The sequence below is a fragment of the Pygocentrus nattereri genome, chromosome 8, assembly GCF_015220715.1.
Source record: "Pygocentrus nattereri isolate fPygNat1 chromosome 8, fPygNat1.pri, whole genome shotgun sequence".
Taxonomy (NCBI): Eukaryota; Metazoa; Chordata; class Actinopteri; order Characiformes; family Serrasalmidae; genus Pygocentrus; species Pygocentrus nattereri.
This window is the reverse complement of record NC_051218.1, coordinates 23202047-23224236: the sequence shown is the minus strand read 5'-3', so window position 1 is coordinate 23224236 and position 22190 is coordinate 23202047. Positions and strand designations below refer to the sequence as shown.

Below are 22190 nucleotides of genomic sequence, written 5' to 3'. Positions count from 1 at the left end.
GACGAAGATGGGCAAGAACAAGTCTTTCCAGAGCCTTCATCAGATGCAAGGTTAGTGCCACTGGTCTGTAGCCATTCAGATCACTGGGGGTGTGCAGTTTTTGGGATAGGTACTACACACGATGTCTACCAGAGTACTGGCACTCTCTCCTGTTTCAGGCTTAGGTTGAAAATGTCCTTTACTATCCCACACAGTTGGTCTGCGCAGTGCCTCAGGATCCCAGGACTGATGTTGTCTCTGATGTTGTCTGAACCTGCTGCCTTCTTCACCTTCATCTTCCTTAGTTCCCTCCTCACTTGTTCTCTGGTTAGGGGTAGAAGAGCACAGGGCTGAATGCTGGGAGCTGAAAGCAGGGGTGTAAGCTGGGCTGAGGGAGGGTCAGCTACCAGATCAAATCTGTTGAAGAAGAAATTGAGGTCATTTGCCCATTGCAGGTTTCCTACAGGCTGCCTGTTGCCCTCTTCTTTTCTTCCAGAAGGGCCTTCAGATCTGGGGTAACCCAGGGCTTGTTATTGGAAACCCTGGGCTTGTCAACAGATTCTCGAGTTCTTTTAACAAAGTTTTGGCAAAAATTGTCAAATAATTACAAAGACAAAACCTGCACTTCAAAACTTTTGACAGGCAGCATACATACCGAACCTGTAAGGTAGGTGAACCTCATAAAGTGGATATTGAGTGGAAACACAAGGTAGGAGTTTCTAAAAAAAAGTGGACCATGAGTGTATGTGGTGTTAAAAATGAGGGGACACATTGCAAAATCATTTGTTACTAGTTAAATTACTTTCACAGTGTTCAGTCCAACTGGACTCAGCTAAGTACTGTAAGCATTCGTTTAACACTATGTAGCAAAACATAAGCATAATGGTTTAAGGGACAGGTAAAAAAATCTGAATCTTGAATGAAAGTCTTCAAGGTCTTAAACTAGGTGTCCTTGGAGTGCATGTGAAAAAAAGGGAGACAGAAACAGGGCCCAACACTGCAACCAAGCTCACAAAAGTCAAAATAATAACTGAATACAGTGCTATAGAGAATGGGCTTCATGGCCTTGATGAGGCCACTGTACCTTGACTAAGGTGACTTGGCTCATGAGGCAGGGGAGAGGGTGGGAAGACTATAGCATAGAGAGAGGGCAATAACAGTACAGTGAGTAAGTGACTGAGCCCAAGGCATTACCAAAACTCTTTATAGCCTAGTTGGTGAATAGGTGCAGTCAGCTGGAAGAGCTAAGGGTGAAAGAGCCTGATGCAGAATGAGATGAATCCTTATACCTGAATCGCTCATGCGCTGGATATAGTTTAAAGCCTAAAAAGTACAATATGTACCAAGGCTTAGGGAAAGTGGATATGCCTGAAACAGATTGGAGGGAGGGGATGCTGTGCTCGAGGAAGAGTTACCCCAACAATAGAACAATAGTGAACAAATTCAGAATTTTTGCTCAAGCTCCAGAAATATTCTACCAATCTTTTGCCCAATATAAGAACAAATCCCCCTGTTAGAGTCATTTCTCAAAAGCAAACATTTTGCCTGCTTGCTTGACTGGGAACTGGTGATTATCATTCCCATGCACCCAGCTCATTCTCATTCACTCACTGTGTTTATCGCAAAACAAAATAGGCAATTACTGCAATTTATGTGCAGGGTAAAAGTGGTGATTTCCAGCCATTAGCAGCAGGTAGTTAAGAGCCACTAAACAAATTTATGATGGATAGAAAAAAATAAATTAAAAAAACGATAATGTTGTTTCGCCTTTTTATGTTCATTGCCTAACATTCTCAATCAAGAGCTTTGGCAGAGGGATCAAGCAGGGGGCTTTTAACTCCATCCCATGTGCTTTGATTGGCTGCCTGCCTGTCTTGATTTCCCTTTGCCTTTGTCATGATTCACTTCATAGGCGCACAGAGAACACACAGCCCTAGTATAAAAGAGTGCCTTAATTCAAGCCACCAATCAGAGCAGTGGGGGCAGGAGCCTTAACCTTGACAGGCAACCAAAGGTGAAGTGGGTGTGATTGAATGATAAATGAGAGTAAGCAAGTGTATGAGTTCATGAGGTCAAAGAATGTTAAGCAAGAGCACATCAGAGGTATTGTGTTAATATTGCAGTACCTGTCATAGACATTGAGTAACCAGTTGAGGCACATGTCCACACAGAGGGGGATGTTGATGAGTACAGATCGCTCTTCTTCTAGTCTTTCATACAGGGCAGTGAGGGCATGGATCACCTCCACCACATCCATCACATATTCGCCATGCTGCAGTTCCTGTTCTCTGAACACCTCGATCACACTCGTCAGCTTCAGCAGATCCACTACAGACATAAACACACACACACAAACATAATGCTTACTGGCCTGTTGCACATTTTAAAACTTCAGGGTGTGGATTACGTGCATGGAGTGCAAGCTAATTAAATTTGCCTCTTCCAAAGTAATTTTCCCAGGCCATTCCACACAGGCTACAGATTTAAAGCTGTCCAATGATGTCATACCTAATTGGATAATTAGATAATGAGATGACATATAGTGGGAGAGTGGCTGGAGTGCTTTCAGGGGTGGTTGTAGAGACACTAACAGGCCTTTGTGGATGTTCTTTCTGTGCTGCCTTCTTCCATCACAGCTAGCTAGCACAGCAAACTGCAGAGTGACTATGCCAGCCTGGTAATTAATTCTCCTAATGACATGGACTAGCAGACCAGCAGAGAAAGAAATAAAGTGAGGTAAAGGAAAGAGAGCAGGAGAAATTGAAAATGAGACAGTGAGTGCCCCAGTGAGAGAGAGCAGGGTAGAGAGGAAGAGAGAGGGAAGGGAAAGAAGAGATAAAGGAAAGCAAAGGCTGCCTCAGTAGTGCATTGAGCTTGTACCTATGCAGAATTATTTATTTAACTGTTGAAGGGGGTGGAGGGAGGAGATGTAGATGGCACTGAAAGAGATACCTCTGCTCTGCACAAGTGTGTGCTACTGGATAGCACCTATCCAGGGGCAGAAGGGTCAGGAGCAGTTGAACTGCCGCATACCCAAGAGAGTGAGCCTGGGCAGCAGCAGATAAACTACTACCTGCCAAACCTGACTCTGGAAGATCACTAGTTCATCCAATTCCTCATCAAGACTGTTTAATTACCTCCCTGTAATAATCGCACCAATTATTAGGCTTGATTAGCCTGCATGAAAATCGCTGGGCCCTAATGAAACTAACAGAGCAGGCTGGGTCCTGTCCGCAAATAATTGATGACTGATGCACTATTAGAGTGGAAAAGCACATTCGTCAGTTGCATGTGAAAGATAGGGCATGGTGGAGTGATTATGAAGAGAAAGACAGGAAGTGCACATACATCTCAGAGCTTTCTGCACTCGCCGAAGCTTCATGGCTGTCCGGTATGCGGAGAACTTGATGTTGTTCAGGTCCGCTACAAGAGAGTAAAAGCATGAGTAGAAAACAAAGTAAAATAATAATAGTTAGAAAAATAATTTGGAGGAGAAGTATTTACACCCATTTGACAAGACCCCTCCCTTCAGCAAGGAATGAGTCATGCAGGCGGGCGCATGCTTGTGGCAAAGCAACTCTGGTCACATCAGTGTTTGGAGGGGGGCCGCGTCAGTTCAAATTAACACACAAAGAAAATGCCCTTTAATCACTATTAATTAGAGCAGGCAAAGCAATCATATGGTTGCTAATGAGAGTGGTGTCTCAGTGGGGAAGAGGCTACAATGAAGAAAAAGGTGCTGAAGTGTGTGTGTGTGGGTGACCTGTGTGTATGTGGGGGTGCATCAGTGTAGGTGGTACATAAAGATGAGAAAACACAGTGAATATAATTGTCTTACCCAGTGCTTGATATAATTCTGTCATCTTTGGATGATCCCAGCAGGTTGTCTGAGCCTGGTGGCTAGACAGAGTGACAGAGTGATTGGAAGGAAGGGAGCAAGAGAATAAAAGAGAGGGAAAGAGAAAGAATAAGAAGGAATGAGCACAGTACAATTAACTAAATGTGCATAGAATAAAGGAAGGTAGAGGTAGGAGAGAGAGAAAGAAAGAGAAAGGCAGAGAAAAAGCAAGGACAGCGTAAAAACACAAAAGCTGCAGCTGGAAAAAGAAAGTCCAGAGCCGGTTAAGTGCCTACATCCTGCAATGCTTTAATTGGTCTGTGCCAATGAAGTTTTAACAAAGACCAAACACAGCATGTATCTTAGGTCCTCCTTTGCAAATTGTTAGTATGGAGCATTTCTGTTGGTCCATTTGTCATTCAATTTTCACACAATGTATAGGACAGCTGTTCAGCTCAAATTATGCAGAAATCTGGAGATTCTTTTTTATGGACAGCAACGAAATAAATGTCCAGTAGCTGCAGTCACTGCACAGTTTGGTCACTTCACTCTTTCCAGCATTAAGCATGGCATGGACAAACCCTCTCTTCTCCTGTATCACTGCACTTACTACAGCAAAGAAGGATGGCGAGAGAGAGATATCAAATGAATGAATAACGAGAAAAAAGAAAGGCGGCCCAGAGTGGGCAGTTTGCCAGGAGCTGCAGGGCCATTCACTCGCTCATAATTATCTGAGAAGAGCTTACATTGATCGGCTGGCGACAAACAATGTCCATTTGTACTTCCCTCCCGTGGCCCACTTATGTGGCCCATAAAAACCATGCACAAGACATGCAAGGCATCAAATACCACAGTCAGAGGCAGTGTAGAGATGCACTGATGGGGTCCAATTCAGAAAACAATGGCCAATGAGAAATATCGATAAGCCAAACAAAGCAGAGGGACCAAGCCCAATTCTTTCCCCTAAAAGACTGCCATTAATGTCCCTATTCAAGGCTGACTGACTGACATCTATGGAAACAGAAATGGGTTGTGAAACATAGCAGACTGTCTGACAATGACTTGCCATGGTCGAAATGTTTGTATCAAAGCACAATAATCTTCTGCACCAGGGAACAGTAATTGCGTTTTCAGGAATTTTCTCTCCTCTCTCTCTGCTAGATAAACTGACATCCTTCACTTCTGGTTTGTCTTGTGGACTGCCAATGCACACTGACTGCAGATGGCTCACAGCTGAACTTACTTGATATAGTATGGCACTTTGTTGGGGGATATAGCACGCTCCCAAGGTATCTGCACAGAACCTAGATACAGAGAAAAGGAGAGGGAGAGGGGTGAGAGAGAGAGGGAAAAAGAGCAGTTATCAACCACAAAAACACATCATGCATGAAAAGCTATTTGCAAAATCTCAAATGGTATAGGTCAAGTTCTTCCAGGCACACTGTTGTCATGCAAAGAGACAACAAAATACAATAGTACATGAGAGGTGTTTAGAATACCTGAGGAAAATTTTTTTTCTAGAGAGAGAATTCAGTCTTTTAAAGGGCACTGAACACTCCTGTAAAAGAACTGTCAATATGGAGCTGGGATTCAGGTTCAAATTTCAGGTGTGCCATTCACTGTAAATAATTCATAGAGCATAATTTTGTGTTTACACTGAGACCGAGTCCCTCTCACTGCTGTTGCTAATCGACACAGCAGCAAGTAAGACATCTTCATAGCTGCTGACAAACGATTAGCATTCTGTTCTGAGTGTTCTCAACTGTGTGACCAGAAGTTCAAAAAGGACGTGGGTCTTGATAGAATTGGAAGAAGACAGCAGAAAACACTTACAATTCTAGGACTCGTTTCTAAATTTGGAGAAAATACATAACAGTTTTGAATAAAATATGACCCATTTTTTAAATCATTTTACACAGCATATGAAAAAAAAGGTTAAGGCTCATAAGCACTGGTGAATGTCTTCATGTGTGCTATGACAGAGACTGATGACTCAAAGAGTAACCTATGATATAAAATTGGAAAAAAAAAACCTTGTTTATGAATATAACAGGATACATTATTAAAACCCACAGTAATACTTTTAACATTGTTTTATGCAAGGACATTACTCATTTCTAGGATTCTGCAGTGTAAAAAGTGCTGCTTAGTGCAGTTTTAAATTACTTAGTTCTAAATTATTGAGTTGCTTCAGCCTGTATTAGCAGATATCCCTGAAACAGCCATCCACAAATTGTCATCAGCTCCCAGAGAGTCATGGCTCATGGCTCTAGCAGCAGCCTAGGAGTTTAGCGTGATCCACTTTCTCAGCTAGCTCTGCCGGCACAGAGGGGATCACTTTGCATGCACTGTGGGATTCCCTCAGCACAGATCTGGAGCTCTGGAGTGACAGGGAACAGAGGCAGCCCACAATGCTGACTCAAACATGTTTTATTTTTCAGCCACTCATTTGCAGTTAGTAGCTCATGTCTCCATACTAGCCCTATCTCCCATCTCTGTCCCAATACTGCCCCAACCCTCAAGCAGCAGGGAGCCCAGTGCAGACTCAAGTGAGGTAGCTCTCTTACTAGAGAGAAAGTGCTGTGATCCAGGGCCAAAGTCTCTGTGGGCATCCTGCAGCTGCTTCAAGCGCTCTTCAATTGAACCCTGAGAGGAAAGACAGAGGAGGAAAGAGGGAGATAGAGACAGAGAGAGACCCGGGGGTTAATCACAAGAGACAGTTCCTCATTCTTGCCCTTAACTCTCCTCACACAGCACACAGAAACATGCACACACACAGAAAAACACATACACATAGTCTGTCCTCTCCCACAATTAGGTGTAGCTACAGATGTAGCAAGTCTCCTGTCCCCTGGCCCCTTCCCTCAGTCCTTTGAAAGAGCCAGAAAAAGACTCAAATAAAGACAATAGCTGTGTTGAAATAAATGTGCCAGGAAGGCTGTGTATTACACAGGGGACAGAACAGGGGAAGAGAGAGCTAGGCGTGAGCAGGAGGCAGCAATTTAGTCCACAAAAAGTTCACTGCAATCAATCCTGGCCTTCTCTATCTCTCCACTCGACTGTCACTGGGGGATTTAGCCTAACTAATCCCAGTTTATTTACAAGGTATTGGATTTGCCATGTAAATCATCATCGAGGGATGTCAAAACATAGACATAAACAACAGCCAGCAAATTCATTCATGTGGACACAAAGGCCCAGAGTGCACTCTTTCTTTCATTCTCCCTTTGTGACTCATTTTAGTAATTTCAAGGACACCCAGTCCTGCTTGAACATAATGGGAAGTTAATGTAGCATCATGGACACTACATGTCTCTGCTAGTCAATGTAAACATTGAGACCACTTGGCCTAACTGACAGTTATATTCAACCTAAATATACACTCACAGTTGTGCACCATGGGAAATGGGTAATTAATGGAAATATCCATGCAAGACTGAGGGCATTTGCCAGCTAGTCAGAAATGCTGTCTGTGTGTGAGTGCTTGTGTGTGAGCATGTTTGTATTCAGTGTAGCTGAGTTGAACTGCTTGAGCAGACTCACCCAAAGCTGAGGTGATAAATAATTTAAGAGGAAAAATATTAGAGAATTAGACTTTAAAATTCACTACATCTATGTGAGTGGGTCCCAAACAGGAGGAACAGATTGTTCCATTCAAATGAGTATAATTTAACATTTATCACAGTATTCACACACCAAAAGGAAGAAATTTACAGAAGAAATTTTACACAAAACACCAGCATACATGATCACACATACCTTCTCCTTCACTATGCATGCATTTTCTTCATGTCCATGTCTACCACTTTAAAAAAAACAAGACTGAACACACAGTCTTTATCTGTTGCATTCTTATATTATTTACAGGTTAGCTCTGGCTCTTTGTTTTACACCAATCCACAGGTTTTTTTACCCCCACAGACAGGTGCACTCTGTGACCAGTCTTAAATCATCTCATAGATTGTATGGCCCATGCCTTGGGGCTGAGCAAATCTAAACCTCTGTTTGGACTGGTGGGAACTTTACTAGCAGCACAGTGGACAAAAAAAAAGTAATTTCAAATTTGTTGTTGTGTTACTGCCTTCTTCTTATCCTGACACTCACCTTTACCTCATGGGCAAGCTCCAACATGCATCAAGAATCCTAAGTTAAAGCATACTGTGACAGTGGGCTTTTTCACTTATACCTTACCTCTGATGATTTTATGAGCAGAAGCAGACAGTTAGCAGATCACTACCAGCAAGGACAATGCAACTTTTTTCTTTAAGTCAGGTGACTGATATTTGAAGTTCAATATATTCAAAATAGTAATGCAATCCTTGCTGCCCTGCTTAGTGCAGTTCATGCATAATGCCTCAATCTAAATAACTCGTAAAGGCTGAGGCAAGGTTACAGGTGGTTCCAGTCTACCTGCAGCAGCTTCCACCTGCTGTTGAGATGCTCCAGGGCACGGGCATTCTCCATGGACAAGTGCACATCAGAGATGGCCAGCTGGTGGGCCAGATCATTGATATGCTTCATACCCTCCTTGACTTGGGTCAGCTCTTCCTTAAACAGCTGCAGAAACAGTAGAAGGGGAGAGAGAAAGGGGGAAAAGAAGAGGGAGCACTCTGGTCAGCCTCAGTGTACACTTGAACAGCTGGAGGTCTGATGTGTCAGCAAGCTCACACTGCTCTTAATGAACGTCCAGGGCAAATCAAGATAATATTGCGCTGGAAGTCTGTGCAGCAAACCCTCACACTCAGTGCTTAATGGACTGCCTCCTCGTGACAGGAACATGAGGTCCACGACTTTGTTTAGACAGGGCCGCTGACACAGCCACCCAGGCAGGCCCCTGAAATGCATGCTAGCCCTGATGGCAGAGTAAATGTGGACACTGCTCCACTAAATTACCACTCCTAGTCATAACAGGGGAATGGAACACAAAAGCCAATGAATGAAAAAATACATGGGAAAACAGTCCCCACTTTAAAGCAGTTACATTTCAAGCATCTCCCACTTGTAACAAGGCCACAAACATCAATTTTAATGAGTGGCCGTAGAGCATCCAACCAACTTTTTACTGAGAACCGATCAGATTTTATTCTCTTACCCATTTATCTTCTCAGTGTTAGTTCTCTTCTCACTCACAGTCTTCTCACACAGCTCCAAAATACATAAAGCTGGCCACTGAATCTGTTTAAGCAACATTGCAGGGCAGGTGAATGCACTCAAGACTGGCCAGTAACTACTGTAGATCAATAGAACCGGGGAACTAGCCTTCCTAGCCAGATAGCAGCGGGGCCAGTTGTGCTCTTTTGCACCTCTGGCCATAAACGGCTGCGGCATCATTAAGGTTTGAATTGGGATCTCAGAGATAGAAGGCAACCCTCTTAGCCAGCTGCAACACCCGGGAGCCCATCACTGATCAGATTAGCATAGACGGGGGACAACCCACTGCTCTGCCATGACTTTACATGAGCTGTGCTGGCTGAGCTTTTACTCAGGCTCTAATGGAGAACTATTAGAGGCAAAACAGGTAAATGCATCCCAGAGAGTGGGCAGCCAGCTATGCTGAACAAATGAAAACCAGCAAGCACTGCAACCTGCTTAACTACTCTCACTCATGCTCTTCACATCAGAAATATACTCTGTTCTTCATGCACAACAAATATTTTTTTCATCCAAAGTCCATCCATCAATCCAGAGTGCATCCAGATCATTTCTTCTATTAGGCAGCTGCATGTCATACAGCCTCTTCCACATATGAGTTGGTCATATGATTATATAATCACATTACCACTATAACCTCTCCATGGATCACCACCTTATTGTGGTGGAGGGGTTTGTGTGCTTGAATGATCCTAGGATCTATGTTGTCTGGAGCAAAAGCTCCTGGTAGGGTCTCCCATGGCAAACTGGTCCTAGGTGACAGGCCAGACAATGTGTGATCCATAATCACCGCTATGAAAGCAAGAAAGCAGGACTTGTGTACCCTGCCCGGATCAGGGTTACCGGGGCCCCACCCTGGAGCAAGGCCTGGGGGAGGGGCTCGCCAGCGAGCATCTGGTGCCCGGGCATTCACTCATGGCACCCGGCTGGGCCCAGCCCGAAGGAGCTACATCAGTCCCCCCTCCCATCGACCCACCACCGATGGCAGGGGCAGTAGGAGGGGTTTGGTGCATTGAAGATCGGGCAGTGTCCGAAAGCGTGGGCCTTCTGATCCTCGGTTGCTGAAACTGGCTTTTGGAACTTGGAATGTTACCTCACTGACGGGGAAGGAGCCTGAGTTGGTGCGCGAGGTTGAGAGATACCGGCTAGATATAGCCGGGCTCACCTTAACACACAGCTTGGGCTCTGGGTCCAATCTCCTTGAGAGGGGCTGGACTGTATTCTTTTCTGGAGTTACCCATGGTCAGAGGCAGCGGGCAGGTGTGGGCTTTCTCATAGCCCCTCGACTCGGCGCCTGTATGTTGGGGTTTTCTCCGGTGGACGAGAGGGTAGCTTCCCTACACCTTCGGGTTGGGGAACGTGTCCTGACTGTGCTTATGCACCGAACAGCAGTTCAGAGTACCCAGCCTTCCTAAAGTCCTTGGGAAGGGTGCTTGAAAGTGCTCCTCCTGGAGACTCTATTGTCCTGCTGGGGGACTTCAATGGGGGGACTCACGTGGGCAACGACAGTGAGACCTGGAGGGGTCCGATTGGGAGGAATGGCCTCTCTGATCTGAACCCAAGTGGTGTTCAGTTTTTGGACATCTGTGCAAACCACAGTTTGTCCATAATGAACACCATGTTTGAACACAAGGATGTCCATAAGTGCACATGGAACCAGGACACCCTAGGCCGCAGTTCAATGATTGACTTTGTAGTCATGCCATCGGACTTGTGGCCATGTGTTTTGGACACTCGGGTAAAGAGAGGAGCTGAGCTGTCAAATGATCACCACCTGGTGGTGAGTTGGATCAGGTGGTGGGGGAAGATGCCGGTCAAACCGAAACATATAGTGAGGGTTTGCTGGGAACGTCTGGCAGAAGAACCTGTCAGATTGATCTTCAACTCACACCTCCGTTAGAACTTTGACCAGATATCAGGGGAGGTGAGAGACATTGACTCAGAATGGACCATGTTCCGCTCCTCCATTGTTGAAGCGACTGACTGTAGCTGTAGGCACAAGGTAGTTGGTGCCTGTTGGGGCGGTAATGCTCGAACCCGGTGGTGGACACCCCAGGTGAGAGATGCCGTCAAGCTGAAGAAGGAGTCCTACCGGGCATGGTTGGCCTGTAGGACACCAGAGGCAGCAGGCAGGTTTCGACAGGCCAAGCGATCTGCGGCTTCAGTCGTTGCCAAGGCAAAAACCCGGGTGTGGGAAGAGTTTGGTGAGGCCTTGGAAAGTGACTTTAAGTCGGCTCCGAAAAGATTCTGGCAAACCGTCAGGCGACTCAGAAGGGGAAAGCAGTGTGCCACTAGCACAGTATATAGTGGTTATGGTGTGCTGCTGACTTCGACTGAAGACATCATTGGGTGGTGGAAGGAATACTTTGAGGACCTTCTCAATCACACCGACACGTTTTCCAGTGAGGAGGCAGAGTCTGGGGACACAGGAATAGGCTTGTCCATTACTGAGGCCAAAGTCGCTAAGGTAGTTAAAAAGCTCCTTGGCGGCAGGGCTCCAGGGGTGGATGAGATCCGTCCCGAGTTCCTCAAGGCTCTGGATATTGTGGGGCTGTCTTGGCTGACACGCCTTTTCAACATTGCGTGGACATCGGGGCGGTGCCACTGGATTGGCAGTATTTTTAAAAAGGGGGACCGGAGGGTGTGTTTCAACTACAGGGGAATCACACTCCTCATCCTCCCTGGTAGTGTGAAGTGGCCGGGATGAGGATCAGTACCTCCAAATCCGAGGCCATGGTTCTCAGGCGGGAAAGGGTGGAGAGCCCTCTCTGGGTCGGGGATGAGCTCTTGCCTCAAGTGGAGGACTTTAAGTCATCCTGGAGGGACTCAGAGTAGAGCCGCTGCTTCTCGACTTCGAGAGGAGCCAGCTGAGGTTGTTCTGTGACCCTTGGGAGGTGTCACAGGCAAGTCCACCCGGGAGGAGACCCCGGGGAAGACCCAGAACACGCTGGCATGACTATATCGCCCAGCTGGCCTGGGAGCACCTCAGAATCCCCTCAGGGAGCTAGTGGAAGTGGCTGGGGAAAGGGAGGTCTGGGCCTCATTGCTTAGGATGCTGCCCCCGCGACCCGAACCCCAGAGAAGCGGAAGATGATGGATGGATGGATGGATGGATGGATGGATGGATGGATGGATGGATTACCACTATAAATTATGTCATAACAAGCTTTTCTGATAATATTGTGCATATTGTTAGTACTTGAAGAGCACTGATTAACTGTATGTTTTATTAAAAACAGAGATTTTGATGGGGTGCCCATGTGGGGATTGTTGAGAGAGTAGTTTAAGCATGATAGCCTACTTTTAGATACTCATAAGTTTTTACTTTGTATTTTTTTAAAGCAGAAAAACCAGAATCATTGGCTGATCCTCAAACGTTCAACATCTGCATTAGCATCAGAAAAGGAAAAAGTGTGACTTCTATATCCAACTTTTTAAACCTCAAAAAAATGTAATATTCCAACATGTCATTTTCGAAAAAAAGGTATTGTGGTTTTTGTCATACTGCCCACTCCTACATCCAGGCTATGTAAGAAACATTTGCTTTACCTTGGTGGCATCTATGTGATCTTGCAGAGAGTCAATGAAGAGATCTCCCACAGGCTCCCAAGCATCTCTCACTCCTTCAGCCTGCTCCAGAGCCCCAGCCAGCTCTTCCATAGCCGCCTGGACCTGTAAAAGCCTTTCCAAAGTGCGCTCCATGTGCCGGTGCCGGTCTACGCAGCGCGCTGTCAGTTTCTCCCACAGATCGCTGGCCACGTTGGCCTGCTTCCACACTGAGCGACTCACATTCAGCATCCTCCGCCTCGGAGATACTTCTGCATGAGGAAAGGAATTGGTTGGAGAATACAGGAGAGGAGATGAGAGGAGAAAGCCAAAACCGTGAAAACAACAGACCCACTCTTCATTATTGATGTCACCATATGTCACATGCACAGCTGCATTTGGCTAATTGGGGATGACCCAGCTCCAGCTGCTGACCTATATAAAAGGTGATGGTTTCTGATTAAGCATGTCCACTCGAAGCACCTGTACTGCATTAGTCTAATAAGGAGGCTAAGTGATTTGGAAATTAAGTGGTCGGTGTGTACTTGGGGAGAGTATTCAGAAAAGGTAGCAGACCTTTGCCATCTGGCAGCGTCTCCTCAGGCTCCTGGAATGGATGCTGGGCCAAAAAGGCCTGGGCAGACTCCAGAACTGAGTAGATGAAAGGCCCCCTGGACTTTACATCTTCCATGAAGGCCTGCAGACACAAGCCAGAGATAAAGCTATTGCACATTCATATGCACATTCTAGCAAACACATACCACATATAAAAGATGAAACACATACGCATATTTGAAGAAACATACTCACAAAGGCACACACCCTCTGAACACAGTCTCTTACTTACACTACTAACTCACTGACTGCACAACAAAGTTATGTGTATAAATATGCAGAGACCTGGAGTAGACTGTTCAGCTGTCCTCATCACAAAACACAAGCAACTAAACTCATGAGATAAGCCAAAGCACAGTTCAGTGTTCACATTTCTACTTGCTGTTCCATTTCATGATAATTTACCATGATGGTTCCGCAGGGATAGACCATGGCTTTATGGACACCATTATTTTAGGTGGCCCCTAAAATGCTTATAGTAACACAAAATAAATTGACACATACCTTAAAAGTGAGATATTCCACTTATTAATGATCGATGTGCAATATTCTTTTGTGTCTGCAAGGTAACAGTTTATGCTTTTTGTGTAAGGTTAAAAAGACCAACTTGCATTAAGCCAAATTGAGACATGATGCAGATATATGAAAAAATATGAAATATGAAAAAATATACACTGAAAATTCAATAAATTAAAAGGTGCTCTCTGATTTTTGCACACTACTGTACAAATCTGTACATACACACACACAAACACACAGAGAAACACACACACACACGAATAATAGGCAGTGACATACAAAAAAGAACAGAACATAGCATATAAAATCAACTTAAGATAAATAATTTATATTTCTTAAAATATTTCTCTGCAGAAAAAGCCATTCAATTTTTGTTTCTGCCTTGTCAGAAAAGTTTCAGAGAAATGCAGTGCTCTGGGAATGAGAGCACCATGCATAATTATAATGGATATGGCAGCAGAAAAGGGGACATTAGGAAACTGTTAAAAGGATAGAACTCTTGACGGTTTGGTATGAGTGGGAGGCTGGGGGTGTTAGTGGATTACAACTGGCTGGCGCTTCACAGCATGTTTGCCTGTAAGTTCATGTGGAGTTTGCGAGGGGGGTTGATGGGGGATGAGAGACAGTGTGCATGGATTGTGTGAAAGCAACGTAAGGGAGGCACTGGCACTGGCCTTTCTAATTGGGAGGCTGATTTCACAGACAGTCTGATGGAAGTGAGAGGTTTCTCTCTCTCACTCTCACTCTCGCTCTCTCTCATCTATCCACTGCAGACTGACAGCAGTGAAAACTGGAACAAAGGTAGAAAAAGCTTTCCACAATACTACTGGACAAATTACACGTGTGGGTGTGTGTCAGTGTATGCCTGTGCTAAGTAAAAGCAATTGCACAGCACAAGACTTATTCTTGTTCTCTATATATATATATATATATATATATATATATATATATATATATATATACAGTGCTGGCCAAAAGTATTGACACCCCTGCAATTCTGTCAGATAATACTCAATTTCTTCCAGAAAATGATTGCAATCACAAATGCTTTGGTATTAATATCTTCATTTATTTTGCTTGCAATGAAAAAACACAAAAGAGAATGAAAAAAAGTCAAATCAATTATTATTTTACACAAAACTCCAAAAATGGGCCGGACAAAAGTATTGGCACCCTCAGCCTAATATTGGTAGCACAACCTTTAGACAAAATAACTGCGAACAACTGCTTCCGGTAACCATCAATGAGTTTCTTACAATGCCCTGCTGGAATTTTAGACCATTCTTCTTTGGCAAACTGCTCCAGGTCCCTGAGATTTGAAGGGTGCCTTCTCCAAACTGCCATTTTGAGATCTCTCCACAGGTGTTCTATGGGATTCAGGTCTGGACTCATTGCTGGCCACTTTAGAAGTCTCCAGTGCTTTCTCTCAAACCATTTTCTAGTGCTTTTTGAAGTGTGTTTTGGGTCATTGTCCTGCTGGAAGACCCATGACCTCTGAGGGAGACCCAGCTTTCTCACACTGGGCCCTACATTATGCTGCAAAATTCAAGCAGTCCAGTGCCAGAGGCAGCAAAGCAACCCCAAAACATCAGGGAACCTCCGCCGTGTTTGACTGTAGGGACCGTGTTCTTTTCTTTGAAGGCCTCGGTTTTTTTCCTGTAAACTCTATGTTCATGCCTTTTCCCAAAAAGCTCTACTTTTGTCTCATCTGACCAGAGAACATTCTTCCAAAACGTTTTTGGCTTTCTCAGGTAAGATTTGGCAAACTCCAGCCTGGCTTTTTTATGTCTCTGGGTCAGAAGTGGGGTCTTCCTGGGTATCCTACCATAGAGTCCCTTTTCATTCAGACGCCAACGGATAGTACGGGTTGACACTGTTGTACCCACGGACTGCAGGGCAGCTTGAACTCGTTTGGATGTTAGTCGAGGTTCTTTATCCACCATCCGCACAATCTTTCGTTGAAATCTCTCATCAATTTTTCTTTCCCGTCCACATCTAGGGAGGTTAGCCACAGTGCCATGGGCTTTAAACTTCTTGATGACACTGCGCACGGTAGACACAGGAACATTCAGGTCTTTGGAGATGGACTTGTAGCCTTGAGATTGCCCATGCTTCCTCACAATTTTGCTTCTCAAGTCCTCAGACAGTTCTTTGGTCTTCTTTCTTTTCTCCATGCTCAATGTGGTACACACAAGGACACAGGACAGAGGTTGAGTCAGCTTTAATCCATTTTAACTGGCTGCAAGTGTGATTTAGTTATTACCACCACCTGTTATGTGCCACAGGTAAGTAACAGGTGCTGTTAATTACACAAATTAGAGAAGCATCACATGATTTTTCAAAGGGTGCCAATACTTTTGTCCACCCCCTTTTTTATGTTTGGTGTGGAATTATATCCAATTTGGCTTTTTGACAATTCTTTTTGTGGTTTTCCATTGAAGACAAATTAAATGAACATTTTAATATCAAAGCATTTGTGATTGCAATCATTTTCTGGGAGAAATTGAGCATTATCTGACAGAATTGCAGGGGTGTCAATACTTTTGGCCAGCACTGTATATATATGTTTGTGTATATGAGCTTTGTTAGCGTCTGTGGATCACTAATACCACACTATAACAGCTTGTTCATTCTACAACCACTTACCAACCAGCATCCAGTCTTTGCAGAGCTTTGAAGTATATTGTACTCTCAAAGAACAGAGCAAGTGCATGAAAGAAGCTTAAGCTATCCATTGTGCATCTGCTGGCTTTGCTATAGCTCTTTCTTTGCTCTATTTTTGGGAATCTTACAGGAGTCTCTATAGGCGAGATGCAGAGGAGGGTTTTAGCAATACAATTAAACGATTTCAGCCAAGTCTCTCTCCCTGCTTGATAATGGATCAGGGTTTTTTATTAGCCAGTGTAGGTGGGTGGGCAAGCACCCTAGTCTAATTTATTACACCATAGCGCTTTCTGCTGTACTGTAGGCTTAAATGTTTAACTGGGCTCATTATTTTGATAGATGTGTAGATTAACAGTATTGGACATCAAAGAGCACAGCTAATTGAAAGGTATGTAAATGAGCATGTGGGGAAGATGTGTGTGTGCGGGTGTATGTGCGTGTGGCACTACCTGGTGGAACTCTCGCTGGTGTTGCACTGCCCCAACATCGCCTCCTATGGGCAGCTGCTCGGACAGCTCCTCGTCTTTGGCTGTCAGCCATTCAATGATTTCCTGCAGAGAGAGCTGCAGCTTTCCACTGTTATCTGAGAATGCCTCCAGCCGCACCCTGCCAACACAGCACACGACAGGTTTGCCGCAAGGCAAGAACTTGGGGTCACAACTCAGAGACAGTTCTGCAGTTGACAGCTCCACACTTCTACTGACCCCTACCCTATGTCAAGCGCAGGCATGTCAGAAACAGAGAAATCCTAAAAGTCTCTTTATCTTTGAACTATACGTCCATGTGATAGAAACATAAACGAGCATCTCGTCTCACTGAGCAGCATTTACATTGAAGAGGACATGGGGAGGAATTCTATTACATGTACAACAGCATGAATATACAATAACTAAAACATAAAGTCAGTCTTACAGCCACCTGCTGAGCACTGGCTGTGATTGTCTCTCGGAGTCAGGTTAATTCCATCAGATTCACAGCTTGGGATAATAGGAGGAGGGGGTGAAAGAGCAGACCTGCTTTTCAATTACCCAGAGTCCCAGCGTGGGTCCACCACACCCACCTTCATTATAGTACGTCACTCGCAAACCCTCAAGCAAAGCAGCAGTAGACACAAGAAATGGAAGAGATGAAGAAATGAATGTTTCAAAAGTCACAAAACTATCAAATTCTGAAAACCAAAATCATTCAAACTCTTTGCTGGCAGCTGACTGCTGAGATGCCTTAAAATGGGTTTATACAAAAAATAAACCCATTTGTTTACTTAAAGGGACACAAAATTAAATCAGGCTAAAATGCAAAAATGATGTAAAATGCAACTGTTACTTCTAGGGACACAACAAGTTCGTTTCAGACTGAGTACAAGTATGTTTTTAAGTATTCGCAGATATCAAGTCCAATACCATAAAGAATTACAACCAAATAATTAAAATCTAGCTGATTTTTACTTAAATGCATTAGCTAAGTATGTTATATTAGTTACTCTGAACAGTGCTACAGTGGAAAAGAACAGGTTTTGCTCCACATCAAAGAGCACTTCTGTGTAGCTCTAAATAAAGTATGTTTCATAGTTTTTATGCTCCTCATCAGCCAATTCCAACAATAGGCTCTGTAGCATGGTGAGAGCAGGAATGACAGGCTAAAGCATCTGAGTAGCTCACTTGTAGAGATTTACCTCTTTTCTTTGGTTGGTTGACCTGTAGTTTAATATGCTCCAAAGGCATATTTAGAAATACTGTTCTTTGTTGACTTACACAGTACATTTAAATAGGCCGTGATTTATGAATAAAGCCTGCAATTCATACATGCACACCGTACAAAACCTCTAACAGAAAGGCCTTACAGACCTGTTCTATCAATGGACAGTTTCAAATAAATCTCTTTCACGCTGTGTGCTGAGTACTGAGCAAAGAGAAACTGAGCTCTCTACAACCAGTTTTACAAAATTATTAAAAAAACAATAGAAGAGGCAGCTGTGATTGTTAGTTTAAATGGGTTATATATATATATATATATATATATATATATATATATATATATATACACACACACACACACAAACACACACACACACACACACACAAAAACACATGTAACGTGTATACACATCTCACTAACTCTGGTTTGAAGTACAAGAAACATAATATGTATATTTTTGTTCTGTGGTGTATTTACATCCTTTCTAATAGCCATTAACCACTTTTTGCAAAGTTCAATATACTGTATTTGTCAGGAAAAAGGGTTAAAAAAAACCCTTTGAATATTTAGATGGCACATTATTCAGAGAGATAAGAATGGTAGTCATCTTGTTCATGGACTTTGTCACAGTCTCCTGTGTGCAGGGCAAGAATTTTATCTAGTATGCAAGCAAATCATTCTGGCTTTAATGCTTGGCTCAGCATCATTTCCACATCCAGGTACACTATATTTCATTCAGGCATTCTCCCATTGAATTATGTTTTTGATAAAGAAATAAGTCATCTTGTTTAACAAATTAGGTAAAAGCACTTATACTAGCTTGAAAGTATTTATTAGCCTATAGCTCAGTGGCTAGATTGGCAGTCAGGACTGGTTGTGCACCGTAGGGATTCCTAATGGTTGCAAAACATATTTCAGTAGTGAACGAACACTGATGAGCAAAAACATTTGTGAAGTCAGTCAAACTGATGTGGATGCAGGATACAATGCTGTGCCATGAAATAGTACAATGGCAAGGAAAGTTATTCATATAGAACCTTTCGTGTACTGCAGCCATGCAATGTGTTTTACAAATGAGAAAAGACTAATTAAAGACAATTAAAATTGAAAGATGTAGATATAAAAATGAATAAAACATGAACGCAAACAAGAGATTTAAAGGAGAAGAAATTAAACATTAATTGAAAAGCACATTAAAAGTTAAATAAGATAATAATGTGCAGTTACAGGAGAGAAGTGTAGTAGAGCTAACAGTGTTTTAAACTCTCAAACAGGAACATTTTCAGTCCAGATTTAAAAGTGTCTAGTGTCAGGGCTCTTCTAACACTGAGCAGCATAGTACCTAAACGGTGCTTCTCCATGTTTAGTTTTTACCTTAGGCAGGACTAACTGACCACCTGGTCTGAGAGTTCTACTCAGCTCATATCGCTCAAGCATATCAGATGTGCGATGTGTTCCCTTCTTTTGTTTTCATTCTTCCCAGTGACAACTCTGCCAGCTGCATTTTCAATCAGCTGAAATTGTGTCTTTTTTTGGGAGTCCAGTTACAGTAATCAATCCTGCTAAAGATACAGGTGTTAATGAGTTTCTTCCTGGTTTAGTCAGAAAATCTTTAATCTTGTTGATGTTCTTAAGGTGATAAAATGCTGATTTAGTAACTGCCTCCCATTGCTATTCCCTAATAAAATATTCCCTGTTTTATCTTTATTCAACTGCTGAAAGTTTTGCTTCATGCAGTTAGTGATGTGCTCAGGGCACCTCCAAAGTGCATCAAGCTGACCACAGTTGTTTGGGTAGAGGGCCCTCTGCATAGCTGTGGTAGGAAAGCATGTATAAATTAAGACACCATAAGTCACTGGCACTGTTTCAGAAACATTATTTTCTATTTCGACAAAGTAGTTTCTTCCTTTCAGGAACAAACTGGACCATTTTAGGACTGTTCCTGAGAATTCAACCCAGTTCTCCAGTCTATCTATAAAAAATTTATGGACAATGGTATGAAAGGCAGCACTGAGGAGTAGAACAAATATTTTTCCACAGTCTGTATTTAAATGAATGTATTTTGCTATTATTAATGTTATTGTTGATAATGCTGGAGAAAAGGGATTGTCTAGGTTTTGCACTGTAATCACAAAGTCTTTGAAGATTTCTTTGTGGATCTGAAGCTTTGTTTCATGCCATCTGTGTTCTCTCTTTTCATTCTCTCTTTTGGAATTGAACCACAGTAGCATTTATCCATGGTGCTTTCTGTTAGCATGACATAGTTTTAACTTTAACTGATGCAGTCTCTTCCATAACGCTAACAATCTTTGAGTTGAAACTATCCAGCAAAGCATCAACAGAATCGTAAGGTTTGCATAGCGTAGTGCACATTTTGCTCATGAAAGTGTGGCTGTGCTGTCATCTATAAACCTTTTATTAAAGCAAACATGTCTGGCCTTGAAGGCTAGAGAGATATATATAGTGACATGGTGAGACCCTTTGAGAAAACCAGATCTTGGGCATGACAGTGTGTGCTCCTGGTCACAAGCTCAGAGAGTTCAAAAGAGTCCAATATGGCACAGAGTCTGGGTTCCTTGGCATAATTATCATTAGGATTGTCAATATCTATGTTAAAATCACTAGCAATAACTAAATAATTAAAATCAATGGAAATTAACTTTGGACACAAATTACTAGTAATATTCTTGGTGCCTCTTTCAGAATTGCACAGAACTACAAGTTACCAAATGATTCCAGCTTGTATTGGTTGCACCTCCTTTCTTACTGGCATGTGAGACATTTAAAAATGGTTGCTGAGAGGTTCAGCACTAAATTAATTTCTGTTAAAAGCATAAAATCAAGCCTATGGGCTACAATAAAAGTATTAATTAAATATGACTTGTTTGTGAGAGATCTAATACTGAGAAGCAGTTAGTAGTGTGCTTTGCTCTAGATGTTGTGATCTACATTTTACATACTTCAGAAGTGATACATTCATATTATGTGACATGTACTCCCTGTTCTTTCTGTTTCTGATAAATACCGGAATGAGAGAGATTATAGGGTCCAAGCTTGTTTTGAAAACATGTAATGCTGGCCATTGCAAGTACAGCTGACCAGATCTAAAAAATAGATTGCTCATGTGATTTTGGTGCCTCCTGCAGCCGATATGATTAATCATCAGCTGTAATAAATGTAGCTCTCAGGACATTCTTAGTGGAGGAGGATGTTGTGGCTCTGAAGTAATGAGTGGCTCTGAGTCCTTGAGTGTTAGCACTAATGTGTCTAAAGGGGATAGATAAGTTGCACATGGAGAAAATGAGGGTCTCTGTCAGAGATTTGACACCCCTCTTGTTAGAGTGTAGTCCATCTCACTGTTTAATCCAAGTGTTTAATCCAAGTAGCCTTGAGAACATATTGGTTCTCCTTGCAGGCAAAGGACCACTGAAAAATGACTGTATGTTTAGCTTGCGGGGTATGAGATCTCTAAAGTCCCTTTTTGATATGTCAGGCTCCTGCTTCCTTATGTCAATCTTGTCAACATGAACAATGATCTGCTTCACTGTTGTGTATTTAGCCAGTAAGGTAGAAAGCTTTTCATTCAGTTTGAAAACTGTGATGTTCGGATCACATCAAACTGTGAGTTTTCTGGGATTTTTTAATGCCATAAACATGCCACTGAAAACATGAACGTCTGCTGTGGCTGCAGACTGGGGTCGTGTGGCTCAGATGGGGTGCTCTGACATTGGCTAGTTCTTTTTGCATTATGTTTACTGCCTTTAGGAAGCTTACTAAGGCCTTGCAGTTGTTCAAATCCATTCTGCAAAATGAAGTAACTGGGCACAATATTCTACTCTATCTCTATGGAAAAGTTTCACCATTAGCAGGATGGGCTGTGCTAACAGGTGGAAGATGAGATTACAATGCCATATGCAGTACAGCATTTGGGTTTAGCTCTAATGTGGACCCACTGCTCATCTCTGCCAGCTGTACTCACATTAATGGCTCCATTCACATATTACACTGGTCTGGCTCTGTGTCTCCACTGCCCACTGGTCTGTTAAGCCCCTAGCCCACTATCTGCTGCCAACACTCACACACTCCTCATGCAGTGCAGGAATGCCAGTCCTTATACTCTGATAACAAGCTCAGAAAACCAAAAATGATACCTTCCAAAACTGTAATTTTTTCCTTGAAATCT

At 43.1% G+C, this 22190-nt stretch overlaps 1 protein-coding gene across 2 annotated transcripts in view; it reads right to left on the bottom strand.

Moving 5' to 3' along the window:
• Window positions 1-22190, bottom strand: part of drp2 (dystrophin related protein 2) — a 165411-nt gene that overhangs the window by 46211 nt on the left and 97010 nt on the right. For both annotated transcript variants that reach the window (XM_037540306.1, XM_037540307.1), the window contains exons 3-11: window positions 16762-16918; window positions 13091-13211; window positions 12518-12786; window positions 8228-8374; window positions 6385-6463; window positions 5061-5121; window positions 3818-3879; window positions 3328-3402; window positions 2106-2307 (exon numbers count right to left, since the gene is read on the bottom strand). In XM_037540306.1, the coding sequence (XP_037396203.1) occupies window positions 2106-2307; window positions 3328-3402; window positions 3818-3879; window positions 5061-5121; window positions 6385-6463; window positions 8228-8374; window positions 12518-12786; window positions 13091-13211; window positions 16762-16918 (1173 nt within the window). The remainder of the gene's footprint in view (window positions 1-2105; window positions 2308-3327; window positions 3403-3817; window positions 3880-5060; window positions 5122-6384; window positions 6464-8227; window positions 8375-12517; window positions 12787-13090; window positions 13212-16761; window positions 16919-22190) is intronic.